General features: G+C 41.0%; 1 protein-coding gene across 2 annotated transcripts in view; it reads right to left on the bottom strand.

The window, feature by feature from the left end:
- Window positions 1-15,393, bottom strand: part of LOC139531791 (guanine nucleotide-binding protein G(olf) subunit alpha-like) — a 59,999-nt gene that overhangs the window by 12,257 nt on the left and 32,349 nt on the right. For both annotated transcript variants that reach the window (XM_071328635.1, XM_071328636.1), the window contains exons 6-7: window positions 1,489-1,543; window positions 1,172-1,245 (exon numbers count right to left, since the gene is read on the bottom strand). In XM_071328635.1, coding sequence (XP_071184736.1) covers window positions 1,172-1,245; window positions 1,489-1,543 — 129 coding nt within the window. The remainder of the gene's footprint in view (window positions 1-1,171; window positions 1,246-1,488; window positions 1,544-15,393) is intronic.

Consider the following 15,393-nt stretch of genomic DNA (forward strand, 5'->3'; position numbering starts at 1 on the left):
GACGCATAGGGCATGTGAAATCTCTGCCTTTGTTACACCTTCAGGTCTGTACACGTATTTGGTTATGAGTTTCGGCGTTGAGGTTACTTACCTCAACTCCTGTGCTGGCTGCTCCTCGTGTGGATTTGTCATTTACCTTGCAGTCACGTGGGGGCAGGTGCAGCTTTGCTGCAAGCAGATGTGTCCGGTGTTGAGAGGCCTGTCAGTTAATTTTCCAATAAGTTTAATCGTTATCAGTTCAACTACTCATATGGGCGCTACAACACTTCGAGGTGTAGATCAGGTTGGGTGTAGTACCTATTGTGGTCTACATTGACCATAACCATCTCACCTTCTTGAGGTCTATGATGTGTCCTAACCAGAGGATAATGAGATCGTTTTTACAGGCATTCCATCTCGATGTGCGGCACATCAGGGGGTCTGATAATGTCGTTGCTGACACACACTCTCGTGCGCTCTGTTCCTGAACGCCTCTGATCCTATTGATCGGTGGACATGCGTTCTCATACGCGTTGTCCCCGAGTGTATGCGTGTCGTCCACGTGACCGGCCACTGTTTATTTTGTGTTGTCCTGTTGTGCCTGTCTTCTGTTCCCTGCTGTCCTCATTTTCTTCTTTCCTCTTAAAGGTTGCTTCCTGTGCGCAATGGTTGCTGAGGTCTGGGTGGCTGAGGTTGGCTGGGGCAGTGGGGTAGCGTTTACCAGGGCAGTATTTTGTTTGCGTTTACTTGGGCTCGGGTCTGTCCCGGGGATAAATACACCTTTCCCCCCATACATTGAGGAGACTCTCTCCACGCAGACGCGCTGTTGTTTTTGGCATTTTGGGGCTTCTTTGTGTTAATTTGATTTGGCACCTCTCAACACCCCTCATTATCACCATCTATGCAGTCATCCACTCAGTTACACTACACACACACACACAAAATTGTATATAGTTTACTTTTTAAAATATATTTCTGTTACTTCTTTATCTCTGCGTTTTCTCTCTCTTTGTTACGGAATACGAGCCGGTTCGTAACAAACTGAAATGAAAAACGACCCTAAGTGACCAAAAGGTGGGGACATTTCCAATATAATATGAAACCAAAATGGCCATTTACAGTACACTGTTCATACAGTTAATACAACAGACAACAATGGGCACCATGACATCACAATGATCTGGACACTTACTGAAAGTTCACTTTGTCGACTTGAAATCTTGTTTCGAAAATCCCTGAAGTCAGAACTCGGCAGCGAAGCAAGTCCTGGGGTTTAAAACAAGAGGAGCACAGAGATGAAGATATGCACTAAAGGAATGAGTAGAAAAGAGAGGTAGCGAGAGATTGAAAGAGAGAGCGAGAGACGGAGAGACTAAAAGTGTATGATGTTTTCCTACATAGTGCTTATTGATTAAGCAATACAGTTACAGCTATGGTTGGTAACATTTGGCATGTCATTTTATCACCACATTTTTAGCCATGCTCTAGAGCGTTGAAAAGTCATCTTACCTGATCTGTTGGTGTGTAGTCATTCGACCTCACCGACTCAATTCTGTCCAAGAAGCTGCAAAACACAAAACATCATTATACGACACTGGCCTGGATCTTAAGAACAGTAAATATCACTGTCATTACAGTAGATATAGCTTAAGATCTGACTCTACACATTTAAACTAAGAAAAGGAACTAATGCAGGCACTAGCATAGAACAATCATAATGTCTCATCACATAGAGCAGAGCTATATTGTAAGATATAGAATGGGGCCCAATCTTTCCACTGCATTTCTATCTGTAGCCTTTGAATGTTTCACCTCACTACATAGCTATATCTCTATGACAACGGACTATAATACTACTGTAGGGCTGATCCCAGCACTGCACCATCCTTCCCCAACAGAGGGCATCAGAGCACATCCCCCGCCTATTTATGTCCCCCTTTTCCTGTCCCATTACATAAGACCGCAATTAGTTCCTGCCAGAGCTAGACGAGAGCCTCTCGCTCTGGTGTGCACTGTGCATGAGCTGTATGTTCCCTGGGTGTGTGTGAGTGTGTGTCCCCGCGGTAGAAGAGACGGGGGAAAAGACACACACACACACACACAGGGCAGCCTGTAACCACTGAACAGCATGGTGATATCACCAGCACTGTCACTAGTCTCAACCAGCAGATACCACACTACAAATGCCTATTCTGTTCTGTTCTATTCTGTTCCGTTCTATTGTATTCTAGGCACCAATCACAGCACAGAGCTGTTCTGTACAGGTTTATTTGACATTGTGTTTTTACCGAAGAATTCAGTTCTAGGAACTGACTGATATGTAGGTCTTTGTGTGATGACAATGATCACACTATGAGCCTTAGGGAAGTCCAACTGACTCAGTCCTCATCTCTAAGTACCTAGAAAAGGGCCAATCAGGTCAATTATAAAGTCTATTTAACCAGTCACTGTTCATAGACAGTTGGATCCACTAAAACCTTTATTTTACAGTAAAGAAAGAACCAGGTAGTTACTGAGTTTCAGAATGTACAGCGTATGATATAAAAGGTAATAACATTTACCTTTTGGTTTATATTGGAATTATTCAAACTAGCACCAGTCGGCATCATTTGGTACAAGGCAGTTACTAATAGAATTCTTTAGCAAGTACCATAGTTAATAAAGTGTTAACAAACCTCTGGTACAAGTGCCAGATTGTTTACACAAAAAACACTGAAACAAAAAAGTGCCCTCCTCTGGAGTTTGGGCCTGTAAACGCTACAGCAACACAGCCAAGTTTCATAATTAATTATCCATGACTGTAAGTGACCCGCCCCCACCATCCCCTGCTACCAACACTCCGCTATTAAATGCAAGGTTGACCTGTTAATCCACAAACAGACCAATGCTGCCCTGCTTTTTTGACTCAGACTTGTCCATAGCCTAGATCTACTGGACTGGTGCTATTAATTGGTTGAATGGAAAGATGGGATCAATAGTTTCCACATTTTGAGTGGCTGTTGTGGTTGATGTGAAAATCTGGTCAGTCACCAAAACAACAACACAACGTACAGGGAATGGCTTTATCAGAGGAACCTGACAGTTCCAAATAACAGGCAGAGAAATATATATATTTTCCCAATGGATCTGGACGGCCTATACTGTAGTCTTTTCTACTTCTATTAATAAATTGAAGAAAATGGCTGTATTTTACACCACAAGTTATAGTATAAAGGCAAATATGTAAGCTTGACGAGTTTGAACCCATTTCACACTAGGAACACTAGGATGCTGAAATGTTACATTTGTACTTTCGGTCATTTAATAGATGCTATTATCCACAGCAACTTAGAGTAGTGAGTTCATACATTTTCATACTTTTTGCGTAGTGGTCCCCCGTGGGAATCGAACCCACAACCCTGTCGTTGCAAGCACCATGCTCTACCAACTGAGCCCCCCCCCCCCCCCAACACACGTTCTCAGTTACACACCAGAGCAGTACACTAAAATAGCTCTGTCTGGTTCTAGTGTTACATGTCTGAATAGCTGCTGGGTGTTTATGTGTGTGAGTCTGGCCTGGTTATCTCTGGCTCCGCCAGAAAACGGCAGGAATTTACACAACTCCTATATTCCTGGTAGCAGCAGTCGTTTAACATTACGAACTCTATCTCCATCCAGGTCTGTGTCTGAAATTAAACACTATTCCCTATATAGTGTACTACTTTTCACCAAAGCCCAGCTCTGGTCCAAATTAATGCTAGTCTGAAATTATAGACCCTACTTTCATATAGTGTGCACTATTTTTGACCTATATAGGCTCTGGTCGAAAGTAGTGCGCTATATAGGGAATAGGTTGCCATTGATGTCTAGGGGGGGAAATGAGGGAAGAACATGAAGATTTAGTTGACTAGATTGATGTTAGGATTCTTAGTGCTACTAGAAGCTATGATAGGAGCTCTCGTTCTCCCTGGCAATGGAGAGAGTTTATACGAGGAAAGACGGGGCCATTTTGCATCCTAACAGATACCACACAGACAGAGACACACACACACACCCAGCTGCAGGGGAGCTGGGGCTAAAAATATCCCTGGGAATGGATCCGCTCCGAAAAAGACAGATTATACAAGCCCCGAGCGGGCATATAAAAACACAGACACACACACACACACATATTAGAGCTGGGACAATAAACTGAACATTTTCGACACGGACCATCACTTATCACAGGCATTTTGCTGATATTGTTCATTACGATAAGTAGCTTTATGCTAGGGAAATTGTTAATGGGACAATTGATGGCGAAAACCATCAAAGTAGTAGTTGATCTTGCTACCATGGAAAGGTAAATATGTCTATTTGTGGAAAAATCACCCTGATTAATTCTTTAGTCATATCCCAGTTTACTCATTTACTTATGGCCCTGCCTACACGGAACAACTTTTTAAAATTATATGACCAAAAAATATTCCACTTTATTTGGAACGGCAAACCTGACACATTTAAAACGCTCTATTTATATAATGCATATGAATTCGGAGGGCCAAAATGATTAAATATTAAAGCATTAAACCTCTCACTAAAAGCTTCAGTCATGCAAAAGTTAAACTTTAATCCGAACTGGTTCTCCAGCAGATTAGTAAGAATGGCTCACCTAAGGTTCAAAAATAGCCTCTTTCCCTTCATTCAGATTACAACCTCTCACTTAATCTGACAATTAAATAATCTCCAAAATAAAGCTATTTTTAAAACAAGCCATAGAAAAGCTGGTTGCAATTTCAGTTTAATCCACCAGAAAAGACAAAACAAATATTGCAACAATTATTATGGTTAAACTCAAATATACTAATAGTTTTTTTTAATCAAACATTATTTTTAGATATTTTTTTTTTTACTGTAAAATCTTTCTCAATTATATCATAAATAAGACTGTTGGAGTTGTCACGCCATGCAGCTAAAAATGGAGGAGGAAAGTGGGAGAAGCTAATGAACTTGTCAGCCCTGCATTAAAGACTAACATTGGTCAAATGTTTTTGTTGTGATAAATAAAAAAGCATACCAGTTCCATATAAAGACCATAAAAATGACATCTACGCCATACAAGTTGCAAAACAGTTTGAAAGAGATTTGCAATGTGCCGATTCCATCGCACATGGTTTATGAACTGATACACAAATACGTTTTTCAATTTCAATTATAAAAAATCATTGTAACCAATAGAACGTTATGTATATGGTAGATACAACACAACAATTACCTAAAGCTAACTCTGCAAATACCACAGCTGGGTGACTTGAAAAGCCATAGTCATTTGATCACTAATATAATAATACTCTTAGTAAAAATTGTCATCTTTAATTTACAATCTGTAGAAACTGAGAATAGAAAGGTTTAGAACTTTTGTGAAACATCACAGAACATTTGAAAAAATATATGTCAAATGGAAATCAACTCTGGATGGTTTTCAGAGATAGATGGGAGGGGTTGAGGGTAGCCGAAGGGTGGGACAAAAAAATGGATTACTAGTGTAATATGTACTGTGTCCGTAAAATGTATATAGTATGTATAAGCTGGAAGTAGAAGCCTAAGTGTTGTTGTCCATTAGTTTACTCCAATTAGGGGAGGGGTGGTAGGGTTAGGGGAAAATAATAAAGGAAGAAAACTTTTTTTTTTTAATAAGAAAAAAATAAAATATTATATAGGGGATTGGAAATGCAGACAATTACATTGATAGAAACCACCATTTATCTGCAATTTTAAAGCTGACTACCCCCCCCCCCCCCAAAAAAAATGGTAAAATAAAAAGTAGTAGTAGTTTAAAGGATAATTTGTGCACTGCACATTAATGTTATAAAACATATTCTATTTAGGGAAGTACAGCTCAGCACATACACTGCGCAGGCCCCACCAGTTTGACACACATACACACAAACGACTAGATTTATAGACACACTTTTGAGAAACTGCTCATGGAGAGAGAGAAAAAGCGAGAGAGCAGGAGAGAGAGGTCTGTATCTCTACAGTTGGTCCAATCACTAACTTCCATAAATAAAACAGGGACGGAAATAGAAGCAGAGCCGTGATAGGATGTTTGATTTATCCAAAAGGAACAGGGCCAGCTTCTTGACTCTTAACTGACCGAACCCAGCAGACGGCTAGGCTCTGTTTGTGTTATTCTTCTTGTGGCCACTGGGTGGCACCCCCTCTGACTGAGATGGGTGAAGCCAGAGCACCTCCTTTAGTGACTGACTGTGCCTGCTTTGAGCTGCAGCTGGGTTGCCGTGGCAACCTCTGTCAGCTGGGTCGATAGACAGCGCTCCTCCTCTTCCTTAGCTGGCTTGCGCTCGCTCACTCACACAACCATAGGCAATGAAACAATCACAAACAAACCCACACGTCTACAATAGCCTAGATCAGAATCAAATGTAAACAAAGACACACTCGCGAGTACACACACATCTCTTGCCCTGCACCACACTCTCCTACTCCACCTCGGGAGGAATGCAAGTATGTCAAAATTCAGTCCAACAATGAGAAAAGAAGCCATAACAGCTGGGCCTAGCTGACTGGGGAGAGAAGTCATAAACTAGCCAAAGAATCACAGTGTACATCACACACACTGTCTTCCGATTTGATCTGGCTACAAACATCTGCACATGGACAAACAATGACCAAAAGATATGTAGGGAATGATGAAGGTAAACTAGAGAAGGAATGAACTGACGAGGACCAAATGGTAGAGAAGAAGGACGGGCCTACTCTATCCTCCATTTTAGATGGATTACCAGCAGTGAATTTCAAACACAGATTCAACCAAAAAGACCAGGGAGGTTTTCCAATGCCTTGCATATTGGTAGATGGGTAAAAAAAAAAAAAAAAAAAAAACATGATATTGAATATCCCTTTGAAGTTATTAATTACACTTTGGATGGTGTATCAATACACCCAGTCACTACAAAGATACAGGTGTCACTACAAAGATACAGGTGTCCCTCCTAACTCAATTGCCGTCGAGGGAGGAAAACGCTCAGGGATTTCACCATGAGGCCAATGGTGGCTTTAAAACAATTACATAGTTTAATTGCTGTGATTGGAGAAAACTGAGGATGGATCAACAACATTGTAGTTACACCACAATACTAAAGAATTGACAGAGTGAAAAGAAGCTATATAGTATAGTTGCCCTTTGGGGCCTATATACAGAAGTTGCCGTACACAGTCAAACCAGAGTCAAATATATATGTATATAATCCTAAAGCGCAGCATATCTTCTGAGCATGCAGTAGGTGTGTGTGTGTGTGTTTGCCTGTGCTATATGACTATAGCAAATGCTCTGTGTATGTAGTCTCTGTGGGGCCGTCCCCTCCACTTTCCTAAAACAGCTAGCTTTCACGTCTCCTTCACACACACACACACACACAGCTTGTCGCACTCTTGAGTGACAGAGAAGGGGGTGGAAGGCACTGGGGGCTCCCTATCACTGATGAGGCTTCACACAAGGATGAGCAGACTGTGAGCACACACACACACCTCAAAAAGGCCTACCGATCCCTCTTCACTACCATCACAAATGTGCGTGTGCCTGTGCTGCTATAATCAGAGATGGTGTCACAATGAGATCCTCTCAAGGCCTTCTGCACGTGAACAGAAGAAGGTTCCGTGAACCGTAGGGTTGGAGTGTTTGGCAGGACTGTGTGAGTGCACAAGCCAAGCTATGTGTATGTGCATGTCTCTCCGTCTGAGTGTAGGTGTGTGTGTGTTTATGCTAGTGTGTGCACTGCAGACCACCTCATGTGTGTAAGTAGTACAGCCTGTGTGTGTGTTAATCTGCCCAAACACCATGGAATACTATCTAGTATGTGTGCAGACCACCTCGGTGGCATAGTTCCTCCCTCCCTCCCTCCTCTCTCTCTCTCCTTCTGTGGCTGACCTTCCTTTGTTTAGAGCCTATTGGTGGGTTTCTCCCTTTGATTTGGCCATGCAGCCATGTGACCCTGTAGCCAGTTTGTGCTTGGCAGCACCGAGTGGCTAAAAATAGCTCCAGCTTGCCCCGGCTCCACGGCTCGTTTACATAAGCTCTGAGGAAGGGGGAGGAGAGACCCCGTGGAGAAGAGGGGAGAAGGGGATGAGGGAGGACAGGAGCATTGTACAGAAGTCCACAGGCGCTGGCTGGGGCCTAAAATGCAGCGCTGCTGCCGACTGCTCTGCCCTTCTCTTCCTTCCTTCCTTAAGATCTCCTTCTTTTTCGCTCTCCTCCTCTCTCCAGTCTTCTCTCTGTACTCCTGGGCTGGGGCCTGGTGTACGCACGCGTACAGACTGACACAGAAACACATACACACTCTAGATGCAGACACCCTGCTGCCTGTGCCTCTGTACCTTGTGCTAGCTAGCGCTATAGGGAGGTGCTCTACTTGACCTCATTTAACATAGCTGCTTTGAAACAGTAGGCATTACCTAGTTCTAGATTCAATCAGATCAAGTTCACGGGCGATAGCAGACACCCACATAGCGGATGTTTTGGCTGTGTCAGAGGTGGTGTTGGAGCCAACAAATCAGAGAGCAGCTACTCCTGATCAATGTCACAGCCACACCCGCCCCACTTGCGTTAGAAGTTCAGAACGAGAAAGTGTAGGCTATATATTATAGAAATAATTATGCTCAAATGTAATATTAATTCAACAAAACAATGAGAATTTCTATCATCCTAATCAAGGTATAGATTACATCTCACATTCCAGTGTTCAAACTTGTAAAGAACGCTGCATGGGATTTCTGTTAATGCGACTGCGTACAGCCAATGGCAATTTCCACTTTAGGTATAATGCCGGGAGCCACTTGTGGATTTCTCAGCTTTAACTCAGTTCCTCCTCAGACACCTCCAAAACCACCGCTACGCGGATGTTGGCTAAGGCTGATCTGATTGAATCGAGCCCCTAGTCTGTCCTTATGGTGATATGTTCCTCTGCTGCTAAGCACAACCAATCACACACCACTAATGTGTCAAAGTACCAATCAACCAAACTACAGGTATAGGATCTTAATTTGATCCCTTTTGTTGCTGAGAATTTTCCTGCACTGCAGTAAATGCAGATGAGCATCGTGATTAACATAAAATCACTGAAAACCCACACTAACAGTATTGCACTTTTCATGTAGCCTACTTTTGGCCAGCTAATATCCTAACCACTGATCAAGCAACATTATGAACTAAAATGTTCAAATCCTGTTGCTGCAGGATTATTTTGCTGTAACAATATTGGTCAAATTAAGGTCTTACACCTGTAGCTTGTATCGTGCAGGTGGAACGTCTGTAGTCCTAAGCTGTACTAAACTGTCATAGGATGTCATAAGTTGATACAGTAAGCATTCACTTGTCAAAAAAGGATCCATATCAGGGGATATCTTTACATGACATGTTTTTGATATTCTAGAAAATACAGACCATTTCCAAATGCATATTTAGAGTTTTGTGGATTTGCACCATATCCTTACAAATGATGAATCCAGATGTGTCTTTTAACATATACACGTACTGTGCCTTCAGAAATATTCACACCACTTGACGTTCGAAATTTTGTTACATTCTACATTTTAAATTGAGATTTTTATGTCACTGGCCTACACACAATACCCCATAATGTCAAAGGGAAGTTTTTCAAAAGTTTTACTAATTAATTAAAAATGAAAAGCATAAAATGCCTTGAGTCAATAAGCATTCAGCCATACTTTTTAAAAGGCAAGCCTAAATAAGTTCAGGAGTAAAAATGTGCTTAACAAGTCACATGGACTCACTCTGTGTGCAATAAAAGTGTTCAACAAGATTTTTAAATGACTACCTCATCTCTGTACCTCACACATACAGATAATTGTAAGATCAAGCAGTGAATTTCAAACACAGATTCAACCAAAAAGACCAGGGAGGTTTTCCAATGCCTTGCAAAGAAAGGCACCTAAAAAAAACCTGGCATTGAATATCCCTTTGAGCATGGTGAAGTTATTAATTACACTTTGGATGGTGTGTCAATACACCCAGTCATTACAATGATACAGGTGTCCTTCCTAACTCAGTTGCCGGAGAGGGAGGAAAACGCTCAGGGATTTCATCCTGAGGCCAATGGTGACTTTAAAATAATTACATAGTTTTCTCCAATCACAGCAATTAAACTGAGGATGGATCAACAACATTGTAGTTACTCCACAATAATAACGAATTGACAGAGTGAAAAGAAGGAAGCCTGTACTGAAAAATATTCCAAAACATGCATCCTGTTTGCAACAAGGCACTAAACTAATAATGCAAAAAATGTGGCTAAGCAATTAACTTTTTGTCCTGAATACAAAGTGTTGTTTTGGATTTGCACCAAACATATTACAGAGTACCACTCTACATATTTTCAAACAGTGGTAGCTGCATCATGTTATGGGTATGCTTGTAATCGTTAAGGACTGGGGAGTTAAGGATAAAAAAGAAACGGAATGGAGCTAAGCACAGGCAAAATCCTAGAGGAAAACCTGGTTCAGTCTGCTTTCCACTTGACACTGGGAGATTAAGTCACCTTTCAGCAGGACAATAACCTAAAACACAAGGCCAAATCTACACTGGAGTTGCATACCAAGAAGACAGTGAATGTTCCTGAGTAGGCGAGTTACAGTTTGACTCAAAATCTGCTTGAAAAGCTATGGTAAGACCTAAAAAATGGCTGTCTAGCAATGCTCAACAACCAATTTTGAAAATAATATTGTGCAAATACTGTGCAATCCAGGTGTGCAAAGCTCTTACAGACTTACCCAGAAAGACTCACAGCTGAAATTGCTGCTGCTGGTGATTCTAACATGTATTGACTCAGGGATTTGAATACTTATGTAAATTAAATATTTCTGTATTTCATATTAAAACACAGTTGCAAAAATTTCTAAAAACATGTTTTCACTGTCAGTATGGGGTATTGTGTGTAGATGTCAACAACACAACATATATTTAATCAATTTTGAATTCAGGCTGTAACACAACAAAATGTTGAATAAGTCAAGGGGTTTGAATACTTTCTGAAGGCACTGTATGATATTGGGATTACTCAGAATATTACACATGGACATTTCCTATGGCCGGATATTGACTCATTCCATATCCTGAGATATGTGACATCCTATTTTCTCTCTTCATGTTGACAAAAACGGACTGTATACATCACATATGTGTTTTCTCAGCACATTCAAGATATGAAGCTATTTTGATTTCAGATACGCTTCTCTTGGCTGCGGTCCATATCCGGATCTTGATAGGATTTTCGATTTGCTGAAAATAAGGATAATTTCTGAGTTTTCAGCACATACTCAATAATTTGTCAAAAATAAAATCAATTTTTATTATTCACAAATCTTTTTGGGGATTCCGTCTGGATATCATACATGGTATGGCTGGATATTGACTCATTAGATATCCTGAGATAGAGAACATACAATGTCCAGATAGGCCTATATGAGGAATGACACTGACACTCAGCCTACACAGTATATTTTCTCAGCACATACAATACATATGCTCCTGACTGAGGTCCATATCAGGATCTTGATATGCTAAATAAGGACAATTTCTGATGCTTATGAGTTGAGCAAATACCCAATAATTGGACAAATATTAAATCCATATAATTGTTTTTGTTACTCAAATTTCACATGAATACACATTAGACATGGCAAAATGTATAGAATTGCAAGAAAATTAGCTTTAAAACTGCAAAATTCTCTCCACCAACAAGAGGGGTGGGAACAGTTTGTCATGAACAGTATTATCATGATATATGGTCATATTGATATATTTAGCTGTATATCCAGTATGTGGCCTATGCAGGAGCCAGCTGTTGCAAGCACCATGGTCCAATCATAATTAAAAACAACTACTGCAACTGCAACTCAATGGTCTTTAAAACAAGTCAGGCAGTATAAGGGCACTGTGCAATAATATAATATGCCATTTAGCAGATGCTTTTATCTAAAGTGACTTACTTGTATGTGTACATACACTTTTTGCGTATGGGTGGTCCCGGGAATCGAACCCACTATCCTGGCATTGCAAGTACCATGCTCTACCAAACGAGCTACTGTACAGAGGACCTCCGGTGTGTAGGCTACACACTTGTGTGAGTGCCACCTCTTTGTATAATCTGGAAGAAGTCCAGTGCAACGGCAGAACCACATGAACAGTATGGTAGAACAATGACATAGTGTGATTGAATTCAACTGTACTGAGTAATTGGGCTGCATTGCACATGCTAGGGAGCCCTTGTATCACGGCTGGTCCGCTCATTAGGTAGGATTAGGAGGCCGTCTATGGTGGCAGATTGACAAGGGCGGCATTTTCTGAGCTATACTGACCAAGATGCACCTCAAACAACACATAAACCTCACAAAATTCTGTCTATAACAATTTCTCTCAACCAGTGGCATGTGGGCTTTTTAGGTGAGCGCTGATGCCGGCCTTTGATAAGCAGTGCCCACTTTGTCAAAGACAGGGGGGAAATGATTTAGCTTGTCTATTCCCAGCGAGTCTCTCCAGGGTGCTGTTGGAGAGATGCATCTTTTTTTATTTATTAAACTAGGCAAGTCAGTTAAGAATACATTCTTATTTACAATGACACCCTAACTCGGGCGACACTGGGCCAATTACGCACCGCCCTATGGGACTCCCAATCACGACCGGTTGTGATACAGCCTGGAATCGAACCAGGGTCTGTAGTGACGCCTCTAGCACTGAGATGCTGCGCCACTCGGGATCTCTGCAGCGCTCCGTCAATGTTCCGCCAAAAAAGATGATCAAACATAAATTATGTAGCAGATCTAGGATATGGTAGAAAGAGTATGTGACCTTTTCTGTAGCCTACAGGCTGGAGATCCATTGTATGAATTACACTTTTTAAATCATGCAGGTTTCTCTGATCAAATAGCCTAACCTTAATGGCGCTCAATCAAATAAAAAAATGTACTGTCATGTTAAGAAACATATCTTAAAAACAGGACAGGTCAAAGTTGAATGGACAATCAACTTTTGTCCAGAAGTTTCACCTCATTGTCATGATCAGTGGTTTCAAGTTTGTATCTGTACATTTTTTGACAAGCTGATCATAGTGAAAAAGAAAATACTCTTGCATTTCCCGCTGTGTAAACACATAACACAAATATGCTCGTGATAACTCCTGATAAAGTTAGGTAGATGATATTCAGAGCTTATTTAGCCAAATTGATTAGTCACAGGAATCAGGATTAATAAAGCCAATTCAATGGCCTACCACATGGATGGGCATTCATAAAATTATATTGCGGTCCGACATGGTAGGCTACACCCCAGTAAGCACGAGCCGACGTCTTTTTTTGGTCCTGTCCAGAAGTCGCTTTTTGGTGTTTTACAACCGGTAGGCTTACCACATACAGTAGATATATGGGCATTCCTAAAATTCTATTTCAGGCAACACTGTAGGCTACACCTCAGTAAGCACGGGCCGATGCCTTTTGGACATATTTTTTGGTGCAGCTCAGGACCGGCCTTGATATCCACATCCACGGATATTTGTTTTTGGTCCGTTTATGTTTGGTTCAGATTTTGTCCGGTGTAGGCCACCCTTGATTTGGTCCAATCATAGACGTCTATAAATTACTTATTTTCAACTTTCATTCAAAACCAAAAATGTCCGGGAAATACGTATTTTTTAACATCCGGATAAGATGCCTTTTCAACGTCCTGTAAAATATGTATTTAAAAAATACAGAAAATACCTTTAATTCAGAACTGAAATTGAACCCAACTTCAACGTCTGTAAAATACGTATTTTCAAAGTCATTTTGCTTACTGGGACTGTTCCGACCCTGCCTTGTATGGCAAATATTTGCATAGGAAACCTGATATTCCTGAGTTCATTGAGAAAACAAGCAATCGCACCCACTTCAACAAAAACAATACTTGATCTGAAGTTCAAATCTCAAAACTGTGTTTTGATATTTTTCTTTTGTACAATGTAGGCTATACGTGTTTAGCCAAAGTTCATACCAAACTCACTGGATTACCACAATTAAGGGTGAAATACAGCTGAGACAGAAACCTTAACTCAACTAAAGGCCTTATACCAACCTGGTTTAGGCAAGGAAAAACAATCTCCACATAGGACCAACTAGATTAACTAGGCTAGCCGGGAGAGCGAGCGACAGAAAGAAAGCGAGAGAGGACAGAAAGAAAGCGAGAGAGGACAGAAAGAAAGCGAGAGAGGACAGAAAGAAAGCGAGAGAGGACAGAAAAAAAGCGAGAGAGGACAGAAAAAAAGAGACAGCGAGCGAGAGCGTGCGCGAGCATTTGTGTATGCCCAATGCTCTCCCCAGCTAGGAACAGAACAGGCCAGTCAGAACAGGATTCCTATTGTGCTCCCACAGGACTATATTAAGGCCTTATCAGCCTGCAACATCAACAGTGTCCTCTGCTTCCTACTGCCCACTGAGCACACAAACCAGGATATGCAGCTAGCGCAGACAGCTTTAGCGTGCTAGGCTAACGCTAACGTTTATCGTGCTAATGCTAATGTTTTTGAGGTGGCGATGCTGTTGCTATTGTGGTGATGGTAGCTATTAAATACATGACTACTTGAGCATCCGTGACATACTCAAGGGGAGTTGCTGTGTAGCTTTGAGAGTACAACATACGGTTGCTATGTGTATATTTGTATACATGTTGTTGTGGAAATTATGTTTTTATTTAGGAAAAACAAGGTTCAGACACACATGACATTTTCACATTATCATGGAGACTTCTCTCACACCAATCCATAGATCAGCAATAGTCCATAAGCAAGTCCAGTTATGCAACACAGCCCTCAGGGCCACCCCACACCACCAAGTCCATGCATAGAATGTACATAGCTGCCACCACTAATTAACAGTGTGAATATGCAAGATGTCTACAATGAAAAGTAAAAGAGCACAATAAAAGATGAAAAGCATAAAACAAAAGTTAAGACGTTCAGTGAGTGTCAGGAATTCAATGTGTCATAAAGCACAAAAGTCTTAATTCTACATATGCCAATTCTTATTTATTTTTCTTACAGTAACTATTGTGCAAGGTTGTTTTTATGCAAATTCAAACCTGAAGTCACAGACGGGGTCCATTTCGACGAGCTTAAATCTCAGAGTTTTGTATATTAGGATAAAGTAATCGACTAGCCTGAAGCTAACATTACCAGAGACTGAGAGGAAGAGGACCCTCTGTGTACTTGTGCTGGTATGATATCAGTTACTGAAATATACAGCAAGCTAATGGATAAACTCAATGGTACACAAACGGCAGTGTGTCTAGATGCTAGCCTTCAAGCTACGGTACAGTGTGCTCACAAATTATATAGAAAACTAGAAAAATATCATCTTTGCTATAGTTGTTGGCAAGTCGTCAAAATGTTGGAC

Source organism: Salvelinus alpinus, chromosome 10 (assembly GCF_045679555.1).
Source record: "Salvelinus alpinus chromosome 10, SLU_Salpinus.1, whole genome shotgun sequence".
In the NCBI taxonomy this organism is placed as follows: domain Eukaryota; kingdom Metazoa; phylum Chordata; class Actinopteri; order Salmoniformes; family Salmonidae; genus Salvelinus; species Salvelinus alpinus.